At 44.2% G+C, this 26,368-nt stretch overlaps 1 protein-coding gene across 1 annotated transcript; it reads left to right on the forward strand.

Annotated features, from left to right (window-relative positions):
* Positions 1–16,757: 16,757 nt before the first annotated feature.
* tnnc1a (troponin C type 1a (slow)) lies at positions 16,758–20,369 on the forward strand. Its single transcript, XM_019856524.1, has 6 exons — positions 16,758–16,781; positions 17,825–17,855; positions 17,988–18,134; positions 18,998–19,112; positions 19,449–19,585; positions 19,838–20,369. Exons 1-6 carry the CDS (start codon positions 16,758–16,760, stop codon positions 19,867–19,869), a joined length of 486 nt encoding a protein of 161 aa, XP_019712083.1. The 3' UTR covers positions 19,870–20,369.
* The last annotated feature ends 5,999 nt before the right edge of the window (positions 20,370–26,368 follow it).

Consider the following 26,368-nt stretch of genomic DNA (forward strand, 5'->3'; position numbering starts at 1 on the left):
TAATTTGACCTCAATGATAAACACTATGGGGGCACTAAGTCGCTTCAAATGTTGTACATGGGTTGCTAGGCAACAGTTTAAACCAATCTCCATCTCTTCACTCGTCCCTTCGACCCAGCCCCCCCACCCCCCAACCAACCTGGCTCTCCTCTGGGATCACTCCACTGCTACCATTGAAAATGGTTAATTAACTTCTACAAAAAGTCCATTAACGATGTAGATTAGGTTTCTAGGGCTTAAAAAGCACAGTAAGAAACCCAAGAATATTTAGAAAGACACATGTCAGAGCCTGGAAAGGCGTCCGTCATCATTTAACCTTACATAAGGAGCATTTTAAATATGTGTCATTCACAATTATGGGTAAAACACATTTAATCCAGGACGCTGTTAAACAGCACACTGAGGTTGTAGCATCGTTGGGCTACAAGTGTCGTGATGTGAGTGGGTTGAAAATGTAAACAGTTCTTGTTAACACATATTCGTTGTGTGTGCATAAGACATAACAACATTCACATCTTTCCTCGCATTGCTCGATGAGCCACCAGTCCTCCGGTCCTGCTGGTATAACTCTTCTAAAACATTCAGAGCAATGATCGGACTAGCCGAAGTTAGCACGGCGAGGCGATCAGCCATGCTCATCCAGGCCCAGCGTATTTTCTGTACTTTCAGACCTACACAGAAGTTTGAAGAGTCTGCCTTGTTGTTGGCCGGATATTTCGCCAACATTTTCCCTGCTAAACAAAGGACAGCGGATTATATTTCAACACTGATGAGAGCAGAGGAGTGAGTATGGACAGCACTATGTCGCAACCCCATGGTGCTTGGCTAGCCTCAGCAAATTTGCCCCATTGGAAGATGAGATGTTTGGCGACCAGCTGGGAGAGCACGCAACTGATTGCAATCTACAGAGGACGCTTCTCTTTTCACCTGACAAGCTCCCACTGTCCAAGATGGTAGATACGCTGTTATAGTTTAAAAATGCTGGCCCGCCGCCACTAGATCTCGATTGAGCGAGACCGACAGCTTTTTCCCCTCCTCGCAATCATGACTGGCACCGAAGAAGTGTTCAGTCGCACTAAACGACTCTCCGTATCTTATGTTTCTCAATAGCACCACGCCACTGCATGCCCTCCTGAAACAGAACATCCCCAGGTTCTGGAAATGGGTGTGCTCTGCTGTTGCGTGCTGGCTAAAGACACAGCTCACATCCCAGTGTTGCTTGCCCACTACTAAAGATTGACAGAGCTCCATATTTGTGACCTGCGAAGAGCACTGCAGGTGGGACTGTCCTGTTCCAACTCCGACTTGGGACAGAGAGCCCAGTGGCATTCACATCAAGGTCACTTATTTGCTGCATAAAAGTTCCCCATTGGGAAAAGATAGGCTCTGGCTTGTGTTTGGAACATGTTCCTCTATAGATGGCACTTTACATTTCAGGCGGACCACCAGGCTCTCAAAGCCCTGTTGATAATGATGGGGTCTGGTCACCAGAACTGCAGTAAGAAGACACAGCAGCCTAACAATTTCACCACAGAGTTCACACCAGGCAGAGACGATGTGGGGAAGGATTTACTTTCCCAATCCTTTCCCAGCTCTGCACCGGACATCAACCAGAGCACCTTGGTGCGCATCCTCAAACAGCACATGACTCCTCAAGCTGTTGCTTCACTGCAGGAGCTTCCGATGTGATCATACTCTAACCCAGCTCTGCACTTTTGTTCGGGACGGCCGTCCGTAAATAAGAATTGGAAGATATACTGTGTGTGTGTGTGTGTGTGTGTGTGTGTGTGTGTGTGTGTGTGTGTGTGTGTGTGTGTGTGTGTGTGTGTGTGTATATATATATATATATGCGCGTGTATGTATATATATATATATATATATATATATATATGTTCTGAATGTGCTGGATGAAATAATATCTGCATGGCAACACACCGAAGCTGAAATCTGGACAAAAAAATTATAACCCACAAATGACTGCCACACGGCTATGAAATGAAGACAAAAGACTGTTGGAAATAAATTATTCCCACTTCATTTAATTTGTAAATGTAGGTCCATGCTTCTGATTGTGTTTGGGCCCGCAGAGAAGGCTTATAAGGCCCTGACAGAACGCCTCTTATTCATTTTGGATGAGATATAATAAATACAAAAGGAGTGTCAATATTGGTGGGCTGAACTGGAAACCAAATACAAATGCAGATGAAAAACAATCCAAGGTTCAGGTGAAAAAGAAAAAAAAGGATTTGCAGATTTTAAGTGAGCACAGCACATATGCAGTCGGGAACACGGAAAGGAAGTCCGTCATCAGTCTCAGCAAATTGCAGGGAGGCGAGACATGGAGCCCTTCAAGTGCGAGCTGCAATCCTTTCTCAGCACACTGGCCCTGCTAATCCCCTCCATTCTACCACATCACTATGGAAACTGACTGGGTGTCTCACCCTTGCAACCTATTCGTGCCACACAGCACTGTCTGCCTTTGACATGGACATTGTGCTGCAAAACTCAGCTTGGCACGTCTCCATATTGTCACAAACAGGAGGTTGCATGCTCTTTCGACACTTAAAAATTTCGAACCCCAAATGTTGCTCCTGCTACTTACCATGTTAAGTCTTTGCTACTCCTAGTCAAAAACGCATAGGAATATTTGTCATGGTTTTAAAAGGTTTATCTTCTTCAAAGCTGAGGGAGCTGGTCCTCCACCTCATCAGTGAGACCACGCAATCCTTCCAGCACTAACAAGAATGGGAGAAGCATGTGGACAAAATTCACTAGCCAAGCATGCAATCCAGAATTTTGAAATAAAGCTTTTAGCTTTACTTCTTTAATCTACCCAAGACCACTTCTCCAACTCACCCAACATCTTGGCCTGGAGCCCCACTGTTTGTTCATGACAAGCAGGTACTTCTTTTTCCCCCACACTTTGAATTCTGTGGCTTTTAATGTGAAGCAGTTTATTTGTGAATTTTTACTGACGGGCTTCAAGTCTTCAATTTATTTACCCATCGCCTCACATCTGACCAATGAAATTACCAAACGCATCTCAGTGGACCAATGCAAATGACAGAGTCCGCACCTATACTGAATATCAGCCATTTGACGCATGCGGGCTGCCTTAAATTCTGTGTGAGTAGTGGTATGGGGCTGTGTAGGAGCGACTACAAAGCTCATTGTGCATGGTCGAAAATAAGCATCTTGGGTGGAGTTTCATGAGCATAGGGAACAAATGCCATAAATACAGCCCCCGTCTCTCTGCTGTTTGTTTGGTGACCGACTCCCACCATTGCTGCTAACAGAAAACCGGTGCTGATGACTAGCCGCAGAAGTCAGTATTTATGGCCATGGAACGACATCCGCTGCCTCTCCTGAACCCATAACAAATAGCTTTTGAATACGATGCACTGTCACTGACTTATGTGCACTGCTCCACGATGAAGCTCGTTGGTGAAGTGGCCTCGTATGACAATAAGAATAACTGGAAAAGGATCTCGGACACTACTGTAACTCGAGTCTACTGGTGCTTAAAGTAAATAAATGTTTTATAAAATCCCTCTGTGTAACTGCTTTCTTTTTAAATGTCTAATGAATGAGTTTGTCTGGGACTCCGTCCTTATTCCTCAGACGCAGCAAGAAATGCACATCAATTGATAAATTCCTGAGCCGGAGCCCACTGGCTAAAAGCATTGGCTTGACACCTCCGTCCCCTTTTAATAAAGGTGACAGGGAATGGTTTGGGGATTTTTCAGAATGTTTCTATACAGCACAAAACAGATACATGTGTTGCTGTGTCTAAAAGCATCAGCATGAAGATAAGTGTGACTTAGTTTTATTTTAATCATAAAATCATTTCAATTCACCGTGATTTATTTAAAAAATAAAATCAATTCAATTCACCGTGATAGTAGAAGCTGTCTGGAGGTTTCCTGAGTCCAATTTCGTATTCTTATTTCAATTTTCTGGGATAATATCATTTGCACTATGTAATGAATAAATGATTTGCTGAATAAAAGATTCATGAGTCATTTGTTTTTACCAATTCACATCCAGCAGTGTTACGATCAACACTATTGTAACATTTATGAGCACTAACGCTGCTGTTTGGGCAGATTCTGTCTTGGTTTGTCTCAGAGAAAAAAAGAACATCTGCAAGGACATGTTTGACCAGCCATGACATATCACTCTTGGGAAAATGTTCAACAAGAGAACGGGCTTTTTCAAAACAGTGCAATTGACAAACTCCATTACATCAGATGTGAAACATTTTGGGTGGTGAAGGTCACTCAAATCTCAAAGCTTCTCAAAGTGCTTTCTTCACTTTAAAATGCGTCACCAATGTAATTTGCACTATGTGTTTCAATTTGTTTCCATTAACAAACGTGTCCCGTATGCTCCATTAAAGTCGTGCTCCCGCATGTGTGGTGGAAGCTAGCAGATGAATAGAAAGCATTTTTTAGCATGATCGTTCATCGATATTTGTTTTTGTTCGCCTTGCTTTCTTGAACATGGTTGAAAACAGAATCAGGAGAGTTAAATGAATTCATAGACGGAGCCGTCATGGCTGTGCTCGGGAATACACTCCGAGCCGGCTCTGCTACGCTTTAGAATGTTGAGAAACTCAGAGCACCGTTGGACCGTGCTGAACACTTGCACTCTTAAAGCAGAGTTAGGGCACCAGATTTTAATTTCCAAACACACGTTTAGTGTCAGGCTGCAACGGACTCTGCCATTTTGTAATCTGTGGCAGTGACGTGAAATCTCGGATAACATTGTAGAAACAAAATTCCTGTACCGCCAAGCCATTTAAACGGAAGAGGTGCTATGATGGTCAACCCATGAACACCCGATGGCAAACTGCTCATTACAAACTTAACATACAACCACAGATTTGAATCTGGTTCACGCTGGTAGTGCCAAGGAGATGGACAATCAAACTGATGAGTAGAGCTGTGCAGATCGAACCAAGTATCGATAGTTTCATACAAAAGTGAGTGTTGGTATCGTATCGATACCAATGCCCTCGTATCAAACATTCAAACAATGGTAAATAAGCTAATTAGTGTGACCGTAGCAAATCCAATCAAAATAAGCTAAGAGAAGAATCCAACAAGAAAGTTTAATTTGCATAAAGCATGTCATTTCATCGGACAGGTGATTTAAAATACCATAATATGTTGGTACTGGTATTAATGATACTGCTTCCAGTATTGACTTGGCATCAATTGATAGCAAAATCTCAGCAAAAATACTTTTGAGGATCTATAAATCAAATTACTCTGCCTCGAATCATTCTCAAATGGTAGGCTTTTGTGAGCTTCTTAAATGAAAGCATTTCAAATCCACCTGGTGAAGTTCGCTGACGACACTGTCCTAGTGTCTCTGCTCTCCGGCTCCACGCAACACCATGGTCCCGCCCTGCAGCAGTTTGTTGAGTGGTGCGACGCCTCCCGGCTGGAACTGAACGTCAGCAAGACCAAGGACATGCTGGTGACCTTCTCCAGAAAACAGAGAGAGCTGGCCTCGACAATCCCCACCATCATCCAGGGGACTCCAGTGGAAACTGTATCAGAATACAAGTACCTGGGGACCATCCTGGACAATAACCTGAGGTTCTCCTCCAACACTGAGGTGATCCTGAAAAAATGCCACCAGAGGATGTACCTGCTCAGGAAACTGAACTCCTTCTCCGTCAGCAGGAAAATCCTCCTGACCTTCTACCAGGCATTCATAGAGTCCGTCCTCTCGTTCTCTATGGCTTGCTGGTTCCACTCCCAAAGTCTGCAGGAGAAGAAGCGCCTGGACAGCATCAGCAGAGTGTGCTCCAAGATCATCGGACTTCCCACTCGCCCTCTGATTGCAGTGTGCGAGCAGCAGATCCTTGGTCTAGCTGCTCAGATCATGAAAGACCCCTCACATGCTCTCTTCCCCGCGTTCGAATGGCTGCCCTCCGGCCGCAGGCTGCGGTTCCCAGCTTGCAGGACAGCGAGAAGGAGATCCACCTTCGTCCCCCAGGCTGTTCTCCGCTAAAACTCTTAAACTCTTTTTCCAATATCCCTGACACCCCTCCCCCACCATACAAACTCGCATACCCCATTGCGCAATACGGGTTTACAGTGCAATACTTGACGTGCAATACTGTTTTCATGTGCAATACTGTCTTACTGTGTTCTCACTGTGCAATACTGCTCGATGTGCAATACTATTTCGATGCTGAAGCCACTACCTCAAGACCTCACGTGCTAAGCTACTCTTATCCTATGTCTTTCCTTGCTCTTACTGTCTCTACTATAAGCCGCTCTGCACAACTCTAATTGCCCCACGGGGATAAATAAAGTTTTCTGAATCTGAATCTGAATCTGAATAGTGATAAAAATAGACCACATTTTAATTTCCAGTAATTAATGACTAAAATGTGTATCGATTCTTTGTCACTCAGAAGAATGTTTCATACGACCAGGGCATGTAAATTAACTACAGGTGATGTCATGTTTACAACAATTGTTCTGTGTTGCAGGCCACCGATCCCATTTTGTTCCGCGAGTGACACTTTGAAGACGTGTTAGCGCACGCTGTCACTGTCAGGCATGATGCACATGAGGACAAACCCAGAGGTTGTGAACGCGATTACATGCCCGACGGTGCACTTGGCGGCCTACACGTATCCGTGTACATGAAGAGACGCCACATGACCTTGTGTAACAAACCCCGTATATACGTGCATTACGTATATGCACGCTTGCAGTGGTGCCGCGCGCCGCAGCATGTGAGCGCTCTGATGCAACACCTCCAACGTGTCCGTCCCTTTCGAATGAGACAGACGCATGAGCAAGAGATGAAATGACTTCATTTAGTTGTTGGGAATGGCATCAGGAAACACTGACCTTTAGTAGGCTCCTTGAGGCCATGAAGTGAGTCACATGACGGGGGGGATATTTACAGTGCCTCTCGTCACTGGCCCTGTCAAATCACGGCACACTTCAGTGGAGCCTAGCAGGCCCAAGGCTGGACTTGGCTTGCACAGATTGACGCTAAGGTGTTTTTTTTTTTTTTGTTGTTGTTGTTGTTGCGTGTGTGTGTGTGTGTGTGTGTGTGTGTGTGTGTGTGCGTGCGTGTGCGTGTGTGTGTGTGTGTGTGTACGTTTTTCATTTTTTATTTTATTTTAGACTGCACTCTGCGCAACCCGGCATGGCAGAGAAGAAGATGAGGGCACGAGGGGACATGTGTGTATGTTTGTGACAGCTCGTGTAAGTGTTTGCACAGAGGAGCAGGCGAGTGACACACAACCAATGAATTTCAGGCCGATTTATCTTGCGAACGAGCCCCTGGCATGCAGCCCCAGATTGGTCTGTGAATTACAAATAATGAGACTTATCATGTCTGTATCTTGCATGGTCAAAATCCTTACTTTATTTTCTTTATTGCTTATACACTGTAAAAAACAGCCGACGACAACTGAAAAATATATATTATAGAAATTTATGGAAACTGTATTAGTACAACAAAGCAAGCAAGTTGTTTGCTCCAAAATGATTTGCTAAGTTACTTATATCTTAAAGTTGGTGGGACAATTCAAGGGACAACACTTCTATAAACTCTTCTTTCTTTGTTGTAAAAAGCATGAAAGCCAATTTCCACAACTGCAAAACTTAAAATGTTCAACTTAGTTGCCCAACTTAAAATTGTATCCGTTTGTTGCCTGAAAATGTTGAGTTCAGCCAACTTTTGTTTTTTACAGTGATACTGATTTGCTTGTAAATGTCTGAGGCTGCCATTGAAACATCCAAGCAAAATCGAATACATTTTAGTAAGTCTCTTCAAGTTTACTTTTCATGTAATCCTGCTGTCTCATTCGCTGTTTTAACAAGTATCTTTCAAAGACCTTTCTTGGGTTGAACGCAAACCAGTCCAGGACGGAAAATATTTAGAATCAGTTTTCCCATTGGGAAATATTGGATCTGAATTATTTTGTTCATCCTATAGATCAGGGGTGTCAAAATAATTTTTGTGGTGGACCACATTGCCGTTTGGGTTTCCTTCAGAGGGCCGTTATGACAGTTAGCTCAAATAAATGTATGATGACCTCATACTACATATGCACCCATTTTCAACACCGCATAGTGCAAATCAGAGGCCACTAAAATCTGTTTCTTCGATGATTGTTACTTCTATTTTAACCCTTTCATGCACTCTTTAACCTGATAACATGATAAGCTGTTCTCTGGGTTATGTCTTGTGTGATTGCCTGGACCTGAAAAGCAGGGAGGAGGACCAGGGTAGACTGAACAAAATACAGTATATGAACCAAAAAACACTTGCAGGAGTACACTGGAGAAACGAACTCAAATACACGAACAAAGTCCTGAAGACCACATGAAACCAAAGTAACAAACAACCCAAAAACAGAAACAAAATATGACAGGAACACACAACGATCCAACGAAGGCTTACAGAAGCCACGGAATTAAATACAAACAAAGTGACGAGACAACGAGAAACACCTGCACGAGACACAAAAGGGTTGAGGGAGCTGATTGGTTAACACAAATCCCCGTATGAGTCGTGGACACTCCTTTGGGACGTGCTGAAGACATTTCTCTTTGTTAGCCAGTTAGTCTATTTCACTTGTCTGTAGTCTTCCGGTATTCCTCATGTCTTATCCTGTTGTTTTTCTCTTACCTTACTGTTACTTAAAAACCCAACAAAGAGCAAAACCCAACAAAGAGCAAAACATTCCTCCTTTGAAGTGGCCTGAAATGAGGCCGAGTGAATAATGAGTAAAGTTGCATGACGACGATGGTTGCGCCAAGTTCCAATTGGATTTTCTTGACTGAATGATCAGAAAAGATGCGTCTCTTCAGCTCTCAATTGACCTGAAGAAAAAAAAAACAATGTCTGGAACCTGATGTGTGAAGTTCACGAGTCCAAAATGTGAGGCCGCTTCTGTCGATCTGCGCTCAGTAGATTGACTGTCAGTTAAATTGCAAGGCAGTTAGAGACTGCTGAAACGCTGTCACAATCCCTGAGGAATGGTGGATTCCATTTCATCGTGCTGCTCTTTGAGTGCACAGGCAGCAGGCAAAGACGCTGCAAATTTGTGTGTGTTTGTGTGCGCACGTGTAAAAGGAGATTTTCACTAGCATAGGCAGGTTTTCTCGACTGTATTCACACAGGCTTAAAAGACCTCTTGGTGTTTTCTGATTGCCTCCCTTGATACATGTTACTGGCTGCTTTTCCTCATGACATCTTGAAAACAAAATTGTTTTGTATTTAAAGGGATAGTCCAGTCCAAATTTTCTCTACACTCGTATTGTTTCTGCAACCCCACTTATGTAAACACGGCATTCCGATTAATATTGTGTTTGTGGACTATATGTACTGCATTGGGGAGCAAAATGCGACCGTTTTTTCTGCTCAATTCATTTTTCACAAATGCAATATTAAACAACAACAAACAAAAAACAAACATAATGCTTACGGCCTACAGGAAGGCCCCATGAAACAAGAGAGGGGACTGGATTGGAACCGATGACAGCAATGTGTTTATTTCATCCAAATCAGCTCAAAGGGAAGCATCGCTACAGGCACCGCAGGGACACAGGGGAGCTTCTGCTTGTTTCCGCAAATGTGTGTTTATTCTCACATTTGATCGTTGCATTGCTGCTGCATGCATGCATGCTTGCATGCAGCTGGACCATCAGCTCTAATCGCGACCCCTTTGATGAGTACTTATGCAACACCGAGTGATCAGTTCCTGTGCTCTGATGACAGTACAAATCATTTACAGATATCACAACAACACACGGTGTGCATACATGTACAGTACATCTTTGGCATGCAGATTGTTGTAAGGCCTAAAATAATGTGGGATGTGAGAAGAGAAAAGAAAGTCTCTGTTGCATTCTATTGCTTTGTTGGTTATTTGTTCTAGATTAGAAGCATGCATTTCTTCACACCTGTGTGTGTGTGTGTGTGTGTGTGTGTGTGTGTGTGTGTGTGTGACACAGCCTCTCTTCCCCGTGTGTGTGTGTGTGTGTGTGTGTGTGTGTGTGTGTGTGTGTGTGTGTGTGTGTGTGTGTGTGTGTGTGTGTGTGAAACAGCCACTATTGCCCAACCTAACTACCGTGGCAAAGCTTTGGACAGTTTAAAAATGTAGCCAGGCATCCATGGCAATCACGGCTCATCACGTTACCCCATCCCATTCCATCGTGTTGCTCACGACCATCTTGTTTTGTCTGAAACAAAGATTGAAGGTTTTCTTTCCACTGGTGCTGTGAGGCACCTTTGTTGCTGACTTGCGGCGATGATGATGATAATGATGATGATGATGATGATGATGAAAAAGACAATCTCATAATCAGTGTTAAAGTCAAATGTAATGTGTCATAACGCTTAATTCTCATCATATCCAACCCCAGTTGTATATATTCATGCAAAAATCGTAACATTCAGAGGTGCAGCACTTCACCTCAGTTATGGTGTGAAGAAAAAAACATCTGTCCTCTTTGTCCGGTCTCAAGAACAAGACCGCAATGTTTTCGAGTTTACTAGTAGAGGGTTGCTCACACCTTGGTTGCGTAGTGGAGTGGAAAACATTCGACCCCAGGAAGCCGCTGCGGTCGTGGCCAGTGGCTTGTTCAATCTCCGATGCCAGAATCCAAAGCAACCCCCCCAACCCCCTCCTTCATCCCTAACAACATTCAGTATCTCTCAATTTCTGTTAACCTCTGGCTAGTGAAGCGCTTTTGCAGACCTGGCTTTGCTACAAAGTCACAGCCCGCCTGGTCAGAAGCTGCTGGCGGCTGAAAACGAAATGGAAATAGAAATAGAAAGGACATTAAGAAAGAATAGAGGAAGAACGAGAGGGGGAGAGGCTCAGCCTCCCTCTTCCCTTTCAGCAATCAAGGAGGTGGTGACACAGGGGGTAAGAAGGAGGAGGAGGAAGGAGGAGGAAGCATAAGACCTATGCTTGGAGCTCAGCTGCATGTCAGACCCGATCATTATGTCACAAGATTGTTTCAATTGGGCTGTATGCTGTTTTATAGCAGTCGATGTTGACAAATGGCGGCCAGCTGATTGAGTGCTGCCTGCGTCCGACATGCTGACGAATCTCGGAGATGTTTCTTCACTCGTTCGTGGCCAAATGTCTGTCTGACAGGTGCATTGTGGCAGCAGAGATGCGCCTGCACATGTGCACGCTTATGCAACTTGCACATGCAGAGTGATGCCGTTCAGATGGAGACATGGATGTGTATTAACCCTGATTGTGACCCCCCACCCCAACTACCCCACCACGGCCCCCAACTGCGGTTCTGATTGGTGGAGGAGACAAAGAATAGAAAATGATATAGTCACTCCAAGGACCAAATGTGGCATGCAGGGGGTGGGCGGGTCAGAAAGGGAGGTGGAGTGGAGTGTGTGTGTGTGTGTGTGTGTGTGTGTGTGTGTGTGTGTGTGTGCGCGCGAGTAGGGGAAATAGCCCCACTCATCTTTCATTTTCTCCCCGCTACTACCCAGCAGAGTTACTATGGCAACCCCTCAAAAACGGTGTGCGGTGAATTGTGGATTTGAGATGCGGCGTCTGATTGCGCCGTGTAGAAGAAATGGCTGCCGCTTTCGTCATCATTTTCACCCTTGTAAGAGGAAATTGGTGGAAAGGGCCAATGAAACAGCGCACGGCATGTGCTTGCTTCCATGCGGCTGACAATCTTTGCAGACAAATAAAAACAAAGACAAGCTTTACATGAGAAAGCGGGGCCTCCTGCTCGTCACTCCTGGAAGCCTCCGCACTCAGCTTTCTGACTGCAAACGATGGACCCATGATGTCAATTCATTTTTGGTGCTCTTCAACAGAGACACACAAGATGTGCACTTTTTATTATGGCCAGTGGCTAAGAGAGATGCAAGGACAAGAGCATCACAAACCATGTTTAACTTGCAGCCCCTACCCTCCTCCTCGCTAACCTGTGCCACTACCTGCGTGGCAGCCATGTGAGGTCTTTGTCAAGGCACTGTGTGTGTGTGTGTGTGTGTGTGTGTGTGTGTGTGTGTGTGTGTGTGTGTGTGTGTGTGTGTGTGTGTGTGTGCGTGCGCGCGTGTGCGTGCGCGTGCGCGTACATGTTCAGTGTGAGCTCTCTGAGTGGCAGCACGATGCTTGTAAGCCTTGCCAGTCCCCATTAGCATCCCATTATAAACCAGCATGATCGCTCGTCACTTTGAAAGCCTGCTGCAGCATGCTGTGTACGTGTGTGTGTGTGTGTGTGTGTGTGTGTGTGTGTGTGTGTGTGTGTGTTAGAGAGAAAGAGAGAGAGAGAGAGAGAGAGAGAGAGAGAGAGAGAGAGAGAGGGAGAGAGAGAGAGAGAGAGAGAGGTGGCCTCGTTTCAAAGGAGCATGATAAGAGAGCAATGTTTTGCGCTGTCTACTATTCAATTTCAATGTTTCTGCAAGCGCTTTGGTTGGTTTGTTTGACCCAGATTTCTCACCTACCCCACTGTTGGTAAATTGGATTTCCGGAGGCAGTCTTGCGCAAATATCACGTTGAGGGGACATGAAGTGAACACCGCCATCTGCTGAGTGGAATCTCCCGGCACACCAGCAAACAAAAATCTCACAAAAATTGGATGGGCATGTCAATTGATGCCATCTAAAACAGGGATGGGAACCTTGAATGCTGGACGGGGGTCACAATTTTTCATCAGTGCTACCCAGGGGCCACATCGGACCAACCAGATGGTTGACAAAAATGCTATTTTAATGTATTTCATTTTTGATGATCCATTTTTCGCTACTACAGTATAAGCCAACAACAAAGGGTTTGAAAAAAGAAAAAAAACCACAACAAAACAACCACACACTGTAATCCCCCCCTTGATAAAAATTTACATCCGAAGATGAAACTAAAATGCTGAAGAAACCAACATTAACTGCAAGAACATATTTTGTACATTTTTCACAAAAATCAACATACTCCACATTTTGATACTATTGAAATACAGTACTATGTTTGTCCTGCATATGATTCAACGCCCCCCCCCCAAAAAAATTGCCTTTTTCATGTTGTACAGTAGTACAGGGCAGTAGAAGACCCAATATACAATGAGTACAACTAGAGCATGTCTGCCATTGAGTGGTGAGTGGTGATATTACAACATAAACGTCTCCATAATCACAGTTTGGCACCTGTGGATTTGCATATTCAGTTATTTTTTTGTTTTTCAAAATTTTTTCACATTTTGGATTTTCCCTGGTTTTCTGGGATTAAAAAAAAGATTCCCCCTCTCATTTTCCATGGTTTTTTTTTCAATCGGAGTAAAAAAAATCTGTCACTTGACATAGACTTATTTGTATGGAATAAAAAATTTAGTGAAATTTGATAATTTCCCACTGCACACCTTAGGCACTCACTCCTTTTGTCTAAATACTTGACTTTGCATAAAAGGACTCAAATTCATAAAGTATAACATAAATCTTTTGGGGAAAACGCTTCATTAACATAAAACTAACCTGCATAAAACCTTGATTGATTTTGTTCAAACACAAGAAATTGGCTGTTGTTATGAATGTGAGTGTCAATGCCAGGCCAGTCACTGATTGGCAGGTGATCAGTCCGTGGTGATGAATGAAGGAAGCCCATGAATAGATGTGAAGGCGCATGCTTGCATTGGCTTTCTGGGAATCGATTTTAAAACACGAATTCACTCAAATGTGTCCATCTGTGCCATCGCTTCAAATGCAATAAGCGCCGGTGGAATTTCGAAGGGAAAAAAATAAATAAATAACAGTCCCCTTTGTGGCTTTCATGTCTTGCCTTCTTCCGTATAATCCCCATCAGCGCTGTCAAATTCTGTCAGGTTCCAGGGAAAAGCTGTTGGTGGATTATCCACACAAACAGCCACATCTGCAGGAAAAATATTTTTAGTTTTGATGCAGAGAAGAGTTTGCACCACTGCATGACAGGAAATAAAATGAATCGTGCTTTCCTGGCATCAATTACGCGTGCGTAAGTAAGAAACCGTCATCACTGAATTTTGTCTCCATGCATCCTTCCATCAAACTAGTTTTGCTTGGTTTCTTTTTTAATCCTGATTAGGGTTGTGGGGCATCTTTAGACAATATAGCTCAGGCTCGAGGATTCTGCTCTTCTGTATCGATCCATTTTGAATTATTTTGGGACATTTTAAGGAAATTGAAATGCTGTGATCCTGTTTCACACAACTGCGTTTTGTGAGCAAAACAAAAGGGGCCTTATTTTGTGCCCAGCGCAAGTTTAGCACAAAGTGCAGTCAAACTTTACACATTTCTGGGGTTTTTCTCATAGACAGGCGCATCTGAACGGGGGGCATTTGCACCGTTGTGAGAGTGAAAACAGCCGACTTATTTCCAGGCCAATGAAAGTGCCTCCACTGATTCCTTTTAATTGCGTCGCAGGAGAGGTGCGCGCCAGTTTTTGACATTGCGGAAGCAGAAATCGACTGGCTAGAGTCCGTGCACAAGATCGAAGCACACAAAGTCCGTTTATACGAAACTGCAAGCAGACCTCTTTGTGCAGATGATGTGAAGTTGACCTTGCCAATGACAGATCACTGCTGTGAAGTGGACACTTGGAAACCGTTTTCCACCCTAAGCGTTCGTGCCCGGAGGCTCCCCTTTACCAAGAAATCAAGCGCTGTACAAAATAGAGTGATGGATCAGAATGAAAATAAAACCGCGTGGGAGCAACTGCATGAAGAATGCTGACTAAGGTCATCACGTCTTTTTCACTGTGAAGATCAACAGTAAACTTCTTCAGCAGCATTAAAAAAAAACAAAAACAATCTTTCATTTTCTGAGGATGTTATTTACCAGGACGAGCTTACAGATTGTAATGTCAAATGTCAGAGCACAAAGTAAGCGCCCTCGTCTTGTCTCAAAACCTTCAGGGGCTTCATTTTCTTCTGTCAAGAGTAAGTGTCCAAACGCTTTTCAATGCTTGAAACCAGTTGCTTGACTTCTGTGCGAGGCAGCGTGGGTTAACTTCCCACTCACTGACAGTGTGAATGTGAGAGTGAATGTTTGTCTGTCTCGACGGTGTGTTTGCCCTGTGATTGGCCGGCGGCCCATTCGGGTGTCCTTTTCGCCTGAGGACTTGAATTTTGTAGCAATGCCATTCTTCTTCTGTCCTGAATGACATTGTGACATTCTGCTGATCATTTGAATGAAGTGCAGGTGTTGGAGGAGGGAGACGAGATGATTTACTCCTACAAAAAATGACCTTTGAGTTCGGCGCATTTTTTTGGAATGAACGATTGTCACGGTTTTCCAGGCTTGTTCCAGATATGTTCACGTATTTCTTTTTTACGAAGATGTACTGCTTCATTTTACAGTGTGCTGCGGACCACATGGCACACGCTCCTCCATGCATGTATTTTTTTTTTCTCCATAACCACACTAACTGGGTTGTAAGTGGAATTCCCACACTACTGTATTTCCATAACCAATTGATCAATAAATCAAATATGTTGGTGGAGTTCTGGGGTGCTCGTTGATGGGCTCACGAATTACCACATGCACACATGTATGGCGTCAGTGACACAGAAAAGTATTTAATCCCTAACACATAGTCTAATACAGCATACATCAAGCCAATTACCATAATATAGACAGAGCTCTGGGTCAGGAATTGTTCCGGGACGGTAGCGAGGCAGAGTGGCGAAGACGCTTTTCCCTGGACCCACCTTTAAAAAATTCTCCAAAGAGAGTGTGCCTATCTTTGTGTGTTGTGTGTACGTGCATGCGTGCGTGCATGCGTGTGTGTGTGTGTTTTCCGTTATTGTCTCCAGGTATGGGCAAATGGTCTGTGAGGACAATCTCGGTGTGATCAACTGCGTCCGTCGGATTAGGTACGAATTGGCTTTCTATTGTGAGTCTCAGTTTGATGTGGATATGCTCTTCCCGCTTTTGGCCGCCTTTTGTTGTCTGGAAGCGGTCATCCTGCTGTGGGAGTCCTTTTGAAGTGCTGATAGTGACCTCCAGTCCAGGGGTCCGGTATGGACAAAATAAGGCCTCCTCCCCCTTGCTCCTGACACCTTGCCTGCACCCCCCCCCCCGTTCCTCAACCACACTCAGCACAGTCTCTCATTTACACTCAGCAACACATCATTATTTGCAGTCACACGCTCCAAAGTTTCACCCGAATTAACAGGAAATCAGCACTGACAGAAAAGCAAGTATTTTGTGACTATATGAAAATTGCAATACAGCAATGTGAAAGCCTATACTGCGAATGAAAGTTCCTTCAGGGTGCACACCTGCCTCTGACGGTGCTGCCACTTTTCCGAGTCTCTCTCCGGATCTTTGTGGTCTGCTTTGCCTCGCTTCTCAGCTTCTTCCCCCTCACCGCTCTCCAGAGCTGGCTGTGTCCCTTGTTCACTCCTAGAGGAATGTTGAGTGTCTCTTTAGCCCCCTCCCAAAAGATTAAGCCCCTCCACACTCCCCTCTCCTCTCGTCATTCCATTCCCTAGTATGCCCCCCCTAAGAGTTGCTGCATTTTTATCTGAGCCCAGTGATTGTGACGGATTGGCCGTATGACACACAGACACAGACACACATTTGTGGACGCGCAGCGAGGGGAGGCTGCCCACGGCTGGGGAGGGACCAGACAACGGCGGGCTCCGGCTATAAAACCTTGCCATGATGAGGCCAGCGTCCTGCCCTGAGCTGGACAGTACCCCCTTCCTTTCTGGCTGCAGGACACCGCCAAGACAGGCAGCAGACCAGCCTCCAACATGAACGACATCTACAAGGCAGCGGTACGTCCCTACACAATCGTGGGCTCATTTGCTCGGGCGATCGCCGATGCTATCAGCTTCTGGGCAACATTTGCTTCATGGTTGCAACTCCCAAGAAGTTACTAATCTGTTGATGGTTTGCCCATATACAGTATGATGCTTTATGTTGCCATTTGACTTGAATGGTTTCCATCAGCGGCTGCTGTCAAAGGAGCCTTGATCCGACCTCTCCATGTTGGCCCATTTGACCCCAGTCAGTCCTGAGAGAGGAACCCCTCAGGAGCTTTCTGCCAACTTCATTCATGACTCCAAATGGATCAGTCCAATTTCGCATGTGCTAATTTGGGCTGGTTGCTTGTGGTGTTCTGGTGCCGGAGAGGGGCTTGAGGTTTAGAGAGCCCGATCCCATCAAGCCCCACCCTCACCAGCTCAGGGCTGAATTCCAGCTTTATCTGTGAGCCTGCGAGCTCCAAGGGAGTCCGTCCGCCTCTGCGTGGACCAACGGCTGTCTGCCTCCATGCCAGAGAAGCAGTGCAGCTCAAACAGGAAACGCATATGGGAATATTTCTTACAAATGAGTGTGTACTGTGGATTGATTCTTTCACGTCTATCATCCCTTGCGGGAGGGGTGCATTTAATTTATGGTGGACAGCGTAAACTCTTACATAAGCAGCTGTCTCCTTCTTTCATTCGTGGTAGCTTTTCCTGGATTATCGTTCTATTGTTGCGCCAGAGCCACAAGCTATGCTAATTTAAAACACGGTGTATTCTGTCCTTTATCAGCAGTTCCTGATCCTCCTGCCTATTTTTACCCTCGCCTCTTACTGGCTCACACTTGACATATAGAGTCTGTGTTTCGTCAGGGATGGCCCGGGGTTTCCAACTAAAAATATTACCTTTGTTTGGGAGAACAGTGATGAAAAAGTAGAATTCGCAAGGGCCGATTCAAAACATTGCTGCGGGAAGATAATTTTATGAGTTGGTGGTGTGTTCAAAAGCGGCACACAACTGAAAACAAATCAGAGTCTGTTGCCAAAATACACACTCTTGTGTACTGTTTGCAGGTTGAGCAGCTGACAGACGAACAGAAAAATGGCAAGTGACTTGAGCATAAACCTTATATTTCATTTCATAACAACTCAAGCAAAACCTTTTCTGTATTTATGAATGAAATGCGATGTTTTCATTTCTGTCACTTGTCGCTAATGCGTCGGGCTGTTCTTACAGAGTTCAAGGCCGCATTTGACATTTTTGTCCAAGATGCAGAAGATGGCTGCATTAGCACCAAGGAGCTGGGGAAGGTGATGAGGATGCTGGGCCAGAACCCCACGCCGGAGGAGCTGCAGGAGATGATTGATGAGGTGGATGAAGACGGTAAATCAGACAGTGGCTGTTTTGATAGGAAAAGAAAATGGTGGCGCGCCTACTTCTTGGGTACTTCAGCAAATTCTTGGCACCGAGAAATTTTATATAACTGCTGAGGAGCCTGCATAGGTGCGATGTGTCACAACATGAAACAACAGTACTCTCTGTTATTATCTGATGGGCTTCCAATTTTGAAAATCCAGTCCCGAAATAAATCGCACATTGCTGGCATCCAGCCAAAACCTTTTGTGTCACAATTTGGTAAATGTCATATTTTTTTCAGTCCACCCCTGAGGCTCTTATTTTTTACTGAGGATTGACCAATCTAAAGTGTTGAAAACTCTTTGATGATGCAACGGGAATGGTTGAGCAAGCATGCTATTTTGGGGATCTCCTGGAAAGTGATGCTTTTGGAGGTACGTGGATCCCGCCAGATGCCGGCCATAGATTGACATGCCTCGTGCAGCCTGTGTGTGTTATCATCAAGTGATTTTAAATTTTAGTGAGTAAGACATATAGCCCAATAGTGGATTTGCAAAGAATCTGTGGGCTACACAATCATTTGTCCATCCAGTCATTTTCTAAATGTAATGTCAGGTGACTGTGAGAGAGAGGCGGCAACCGCCCTGAACTGGTCACCAGCCCATTGCAAGGCATTCAAATACATCAACATCACAAGTTTATCGAGACTTATTTTCCACTGCACTACCTCGATCTGGTGGGGCAGTGCCAGATTTGCCCCAAAAGCAAAATACTGAAATCATAGAACCAATGTTTGATTGTAACTCGGCTGCAGCATTTTTGCTAATCCCAACAATGAAAGGTGATGAAGTCCAAGAGGCAACTATTTAGTCAAGTGTGTCTCTGCGCAGGGAGCGGCACGGTGGACTTTGACGAGTTCCTAGTCATGATGGTGAGATGTATGAAGGACGACAGCAAAGGGAAGTCCGAGGAGGAACTGGCAGAATTGTTTCGCATGTTTGACAAGTGCGTTTCTCCATTTCTAAAGTTGACTGCAACAAAGCTTTTATTTAAATGAGATGTAACGAACACGACCAGAGTGGTAATCAAGTTGCTATGCTACGTGCACTGACAAAAGCACCACTAAGCCCAGCAGTTACTCCTTAATGCTTCTTGGCAGCCAACTACATTCAAGTGGCCTCATGGTGTGAGCCAGACAGATCTTCTTCCAAACTGAAGCATCACAAACAATTCGATGCAAGATGCGATCAATTAGCGGTCACACAGACACACTGGCTCACGCAGTACCACGCCATACATGCATTCATGTGTTTGTTTTTTTTTTCACGTGTGATTGCGCAGAAACGCAGATGGCTACATCGACTTGGACGAGTTGAAAATGATGCTGGAATCAACAGGAGAAGCGATTACTGAGGACGACATCGAGGAACTGATGAAAGACGGGGACAAGAACAACGACGGCAAAATTGACTACGACGGTGAGTCGTCGGAAGTCACTAATAGTCTGCAGTGCTTTCTTTTGTCACTCGTGTGAAGCTCACGTGTGATCATGAAAAAAGGAAAGTTTCGGCAGTCCCAAGTCCACTCTGTGTTTTGAATATGTTGTGAATCTTCTTGGGACTAATCTATTGCACGGATCACCTTTTTGTATCATTTGCACACTGTGGAACAACCAAGAGATGAGTTCTTCTTATTTGGCGTGTGTTTGTCACTGTTCGCTCATTTTGCAGAGTTCTTGGAGTTCATGAAAGGAGTGGAGTAATTCATCACAGCAGAAGATTATTTTTGTATTCCTCTGTCACATCTGGAAAACTGGAAGCTGACTTGGGATGCAGCTTTGGAACGACTGCAAGATTTTCTGCATCTGACTCTTGCTTTTCTCTTTTTCCGACCACCTCCACTTGCATCGTTGTAAATACAATTTGTAACTAGATTTTGTGCCAACGTATCCTGAATTTGTGTAAATTACATATTCCATTTGAAATCTTTTTTTCTTTTTTTTTTAATGTCGTAAGTTCCGTTTACAGGTATTTTCACCTAGCGCTTGATGTTGTATTGCTGTGTGCACAAAGCAGAATGCTTCTCTGAGTCTATACAGTGACTTTAAGAGCATATTTCGTGATGCACATGGCAAACATTTTTGTACGATTGAGACACCCTCAGGACTTGTTGTTTCCCTTCTCATAGCCTTGAAAAGCACGCGTTTGACAATGTGCTTGGAATATGCGGTCAAGAAATAAATAAGAGGCATTTGTCAGAGCACTTTGATTCATCCTATTTTACTTCCACATAAAAATCACTCGAATATTTTCTTTCCACATGCTCTATATCCTCACGACTAATTCTAAACGTGGATCTCACATCCGTAGCCACTTGTTTCTTCTGCTAGAGTCTGCCGCTTGCCTGTGGCACGCATGCGATTCACATGGTCGCTGCGCGATTCTCTTGTCTTTTGGGACAGGAGCTATTTATGTCTAATCATGTTGGTGCCCATGTTAGGGGATCTGGAGTGACTGTCTTGGTATTGACAATCCCGTGCCTTTGTCCTTATAAAGAACTAGAAACGTGTTGCAGACCTCAGCGTGCTGTCCCCGCGGAGGATTGGATGACAACCGGTTGAGCCCTGGCGACCAACCCTTGAACATCTTGGGCCAAATACCTTTTAAAACTGATTGATTCTGAAGAAGGATGAGGTTTGAAATGGAGCTCTTGTGCTTCTTTTCTAGGCGTCAGATTTACCAGAAGCGAAATCGACCTCTGTTTTCTTCCATTGTTCCATACACGGTACAAGTTAAAAGTTCGAGCCTGCTTGTGACCGTGAGGAGGACAAGCAGGAAGAAAAAAATCCTGGGCAAACATAAGGACGACGTGAATGTTGATGGCATTTTACACGCCAGAGCTGGATGAGTCACGCAGTTACTGCAAATGCAGTTACAGCGCGCCCACCACTTGATGTCAGCAGTCTGCCGGTGTCAAGACAAGCTTTGGCGCTGTGTTTTGCTCACTGAGAAGCTCGGTGACAAGCCAACAATTTGTGCTGCCATAAAAAAAAAAACCAAAGTATTGGTCGATGATCGCGCATTAACTGATCATGTAATCCTTCACTGTCTTTAATATTTACGAATGGAAATGGACTTGCTTCAGGTTTCAATAAATAAGTCGTTTTGTTTCTTTGTTTGTTCACGTCAGGGACCATGTACAGCAAAGGATAAATGTTGAACAAGATAGTAGTTTTGTAGCTAATTTCCACCTGTAGCCCCAACTAAAAAATAAGATTGGAAAGCTTCAAGTGACAAACCACAGCCACTTACACGGAGAAAAATTGAGACCACCCTTGTTTCTTCAGTTTCCCGTTCAATTTAAACACCTAGTACAATACAATAAAAGGTACATTTGTTTGACCCAATTGATCAACGACAATAAAATCAGCTCATAAGAGTTCAATTTAAGAGGTGATCGAGACATTTTCCAATGGTTTTCCTGGTACTTACCAAAATAACAGCACAAGTTCTAACACGAGTAACTGTGACGCTGGACTGCAAAAATAAATAAATTAGAAAAATAAACAAATAAATAAATAAACATAACAGTGCTGTTAGTTAAGTTTTCAAAATGAGTACACACAACCATGCCACGATACTGACAGCGCCCAGCCTCAGCCATGCGCAACACACCCACATTTTCTTCCACAGTCCTCTTATGACCGCTGTGGTGTTGTAGTGTGGTGGGGGAGCTGACACCTCCAGTGTATTTGTCGGCATTTTTATCAGGGTCTTTGATCAGAGGGCTTCAGCCCCCCCAAAATAGACATAACAATTCCACTCCCCACATGGATTGCATCTCACTCACATTTAGTGCATTGATAACATATGGGTTAATCAATGCTGACACGTTTTATTTGTGGTCCTTTGGAGAAGGCTCGAAAATCTGTGATGTTCTTCAATTCATTGTGGGGGGGGGGGCAGTAGCAGTGAGTGAGTAGATGAGTGTATTTCATGATGTCAGTGTTCTGACTTGTTTGGCCCTCTCAGTCCATCCCCCCAGCTCCCCTGAGGGTCCTGTCAACACCATTCAGTCCCGCTGGCCACGGTCCTGCGTCGCACAGCTGCACTGTGGACGGGCTGGTGAATAAACAAGGCGACATCGATTGGCTGCGCTTCCTCTCGTCACAAAGTGCATCTGTGAAGTCGCGAAGCCGGTGTGTGCGGTGTGGAAGAGGTCGAGTGGTGCTCTCCCCGCCATCAATGGGAGGCCCGGCAGCAGCAAAGTTGTGTGTGAATGAATGTGGGGTGTGGCGCCACAAGCTGCAGGCTCTTACGCAAGCTCAGACTGATGACTCATGCTGGATGTTATTATCACACATTGCAGTTTAAGGAGGCACCTTCACCACCGTGGATTCCGGTGACACAAAAGGTAGCATGAGACCAGCGTGACAGAGGAGGAGTGACACCGATGAGATATCAAAGGATCTGCATCGATAACAGCAATATAGAGTACACCATCAGCATTATATAACTGATTTCATTCAGCTTTATTCAACCAGTGTGTGTGATCAGTGGGTAAGGTTGAGTCTCACAAACACAGCACATACCACCTCTGTATTACTTTCTTTATTTATAAGTGATTCATTGACATTCATGTGCATCATGAAATTGGGCTACCAGATGTGTCACTGAGCTGTGCCAATAATGTGATGCTTTTATAACCTATTCCCAACACTGTCTGATTTATAGCGTTATAAAAGGAGTCACAAAATCCTCGGCAGAGTGCGGACTAGGCGGGATACCGTGCGGATGAGGGTGTTAACCACTCATGCCATCTTTGTTTTGTGCCACCCACACAGGAAGGCCTCAAGTGACGGTTCCTGTCTTTCTCGCCTCTCATATCACACGGTGTAAAAAGGTGTCATGACGCCAACTAAAACAAAATAAACAAGCGTTTCCTCTTTTGTTAGCTCCTACTGTATTAAAAAAAACAACTGCTTTTGTTGTGCTGTTAATCACTTCAGACCAAGACAGAGTACTATTGAAGCCTAAAATAACTATCCATCAATTACAAAAAGTTGGACAAGTGCCATCTTTGGTTGAGAAAGAGGTAGGCTGTTTGAGTTGTCATAAATACACAACAAGGAAGTGGAAGATGACCCAAAAAGAGAGCGGAAGGCCTGCAAATCCAGCTTGAACAGACAGAATATTGTATGGTAACGCTCCAACCCACTTGTGGGGCTGAGAACACTGAAGTACTGTCTCTGCACTGCCTGGACATAATGGCCCACACAACAGCGAGCCCCAAAGACACAGAATTTGCAAATTCCACAATAACTAGTCATTGATTCAAATGAATGATGATGATTGTTTAGCTTGATTGTACCACTGGAGCCTTTATCTATTTTTACCACTTTCCAAAGGGAAATCGCAGCAAGAAATATGGGCTACCAAATCTATACTATTCTGATGATTTGTGCACCTAGGCAGGGCAAGGCAGTTTTATTTTTATAGCACGTTTCATTCACAAGGCAACTCAATGTGCTTCACACAAGCAAAAGCACAACAGCTCCAAGTATTGACAAACACAACGGTCAAAGACATTCAGAAGCAAAGCAGACAAAACCAAAGCAGCTTTAAAAAATGATTGCAAAGTAAAGAAATACAAGTGGTTTTATAAAATTTAGAGTACATTCATTTAAAAAAGATAATTAAAGAAAAAATAACTACATTTTTGATATTCCGCTTGATCCGTTGTGCTTGAACTAGGTCAAATGTCACATGTGAAACTAAGTTTTGAAGTCAGATACAAACAAATAATAACAAATTTCCCTTTACTCCAAACGATTTCAACATAGCTCAGTTTTTACATGGGTACTTGTATATTTTCATCCAGGATTTTTTTTTTTCAGATCATAAAACAGAATTTTGGTCAGCAGCTAAATTGAGCATCCTGAGTCCCCTTTTTGGGCTCATCTATCCAATCTGGACAGCAAGCAGCTTGTGGCCTTCCGTGAAGTATACCAATAAAGCAGACGGCCGAGTAGCTCCCAGATCTGCCTCCTGCACCGCTCCAGCGCTAAAAACGCATGACAGAACGATGACCTTTGTGTTCTGCGTCGAGTGAGCCATGTCAGAAAACACCAGCGTCCCCTTTCAATCGCTTGGCCACAGACTCAAGTGCAAACATGCACATTTGTTCCCGTACACTTGTGAGCTCAGTCTACTGTAAAGTGGCGGATGGTGGAATTGGCCCAGACTAGAGACTTCTGCTAGTAACAGATGGGCGGATCGCTCCACCACCAGGACTCCATGTGGCTCTGCTTCACACACGACCTATATTCTCATGGACAAACATGTCGCTTAGCTTACACAGCAGAGGGCATATTGTACATTACCCTCCAAGGACACGTCACAATAGGGCTATAGGGTCCGTTGTTGTTTTGATACGGATACAGTATTTACTAAAAATCAAATAGGGTTGCAATGTGGTCCTAGAATACTGCATGATATGATGGATGTCTTCACATTTCATCTTATAGTACGGTGACAAAATCAAACACATAATGGCGCCTTGTACAGCCTTTATTGTGTCCTGTCGTGTTGGGGGTGAGGGAATCTGACTCCGGATCTGTTTAATCCATCGCACGTGTTGGCAAGAATGAAGAACCGAAAATGTATTCAATCTCAAATAAAAGGAGATTAAGGCATCCACATTCCAATGCAAGTATAGATGATTCAGTAACAGCAGAGCTATTCCAGTCACCAAACGTAGCCATTAAAAGTATTCAAGGAACTCCCTTTTGGGCATGTCAGCTGCCATCATGGTTTGGAGCAAGCATGGAAGGTATCCTGGTTATCCAACCGGGCCAAGAAGCTAAACCTATAAAGTGATGTCTTTCAAAAAAGATGACAATATATGCATGATGTCATCGCTGCCCAGTGTCATGATGTCATCTATGTTGAGATTAGGATTATTTTACCCTGCCGTGACCATCTGATGGACAAGCAAAGGAGCACACAGAGAAATGCTGTTATTCAAACTGTCGCTCCTCTTTCCCAACAACAACATTACTTTGGCCTTTCTCTAAAAAAATGACTGCATCTATTCCTCAAGTTAAATAAACTGATTTCTATGGCAAATGTGAAATTCAGGAAGAGGCAGCTGTGAGCAACATACTGTCAGCCACGCAGTATGATAAGCATGCTCTTATGACCACAGCAGATGTGATTGTAAACCAGCGCCGACTGGCTTCGATACCACATAAACACATTGCAAATGGGCCTTGACACCCAGCTCAAATCCCAGCGGCCTCATGCACATCTGCTTCCACAACGATGAATGCTGAGCTAGCACATTTGGCATTGAAAAAAAAATGCATTCTAGATTTAGTCATCTCACCGATCTTCGTACTACGCTCGGAAGTGGAGCCCATCCCATCCAATACTAATACAGAGGCCAAATATCATATTTAGTAGTTATCACAATGTCCGGATGAACAAGATCAAAATGTTGGAGAAGCCACATGGTCCTAAACCCTGATTTATTTTATTAATTGATGGCCTTCAGAGACTTGACTTTGTCCGCGATATAAATTAACTGACAATTCGGCAGTTCACTTCACAAAAAAATAAATTTAAAAATGAGAACAACATATCATTTCAGTCCGTAAGAATTTGGCTCCCATTCAGTTGAAGAGATTTGAACATTATGCTATGACTGGTCTATAAATGACACAATGGCTTAGGTCCGGTCGACATGAAAGATATGCTTCATGGAAGATGAACCCAGTAGGGCTCTGAGCTCGGCAAACTCGGGTCCATCAGTGGAGCCCAGAGATCAAAGCAAACACGGTGCATCAGCATTCAGCTGCTCTGCTGCACGCAAATGGAATAAGATGCCAACAGAACTCAAGTACCTGTATTTTCCATATCTGTACTTCAAGGGCTTCTCAGTTCAATGTAAGGGACCGTAAAACTGTAACGGTACTTGAAATGAGGAAAGATGCTGTCATCAACAAATCAATCGTGACCTAGCAGGGAGAAAAAAAGTGATTGAGAGCGTGGGCCAAAGTGCACAGGCCATTGCTTTTGACCACACATTTGACCTCAACAACCGATAGCACCGCTTGATCAAAATGATTTACAACCTTGCACAGATATACACCAAACGGTGTCTTAAATGAAGCTTGAATAAACGTATCTGCGTCTTGTGGAAGATCCCATGGAAGAGATTTTCTGTTTTATGAAAGAAAGGCACGGCAGCGCTATGGTGGG

Source organism: Hippocampus comes, unplaced genomic scaffold (genome assembly GCF_001891065.2).
Source record: "Hippocampus comes isolate QL1 unplaced genomic scaffold, H_comes_QL1_v1.1 scaffold283, whole genome shotgun sequence".
NCBI lineage: Eukaryota > Metazoa > Chordata > Actinopteri > Syngnathiformes > Syngnathidae > Hippocampus > Hippocampus comes.

What these genes read in the sequence shown, in the direction of transcription:
- tnnc1a (XM_019856524.1), top strand. Translation starts at nt 16,758, where the DNA reads ATGAACGACATCTACAAGGCAGCG. An exon ending in ACGACATCTACAAGGCAGCG is followed by an intron (nt 16,782 to 17,824) that starts GTACGTCCCTAC and finishes TACTGTTTGCAG; the next exon opens with GTTGAGCAGCTGACAGACGA. An exon ending in TTGTTTCGCATGTTTGACAA is followed by an intron (nt 19,113 to 19,448) that starts GTGCGTTTCTCC and finishes GTGATTGCGCAG; the next exon opens with AAACGCAGATGGCTACATCG.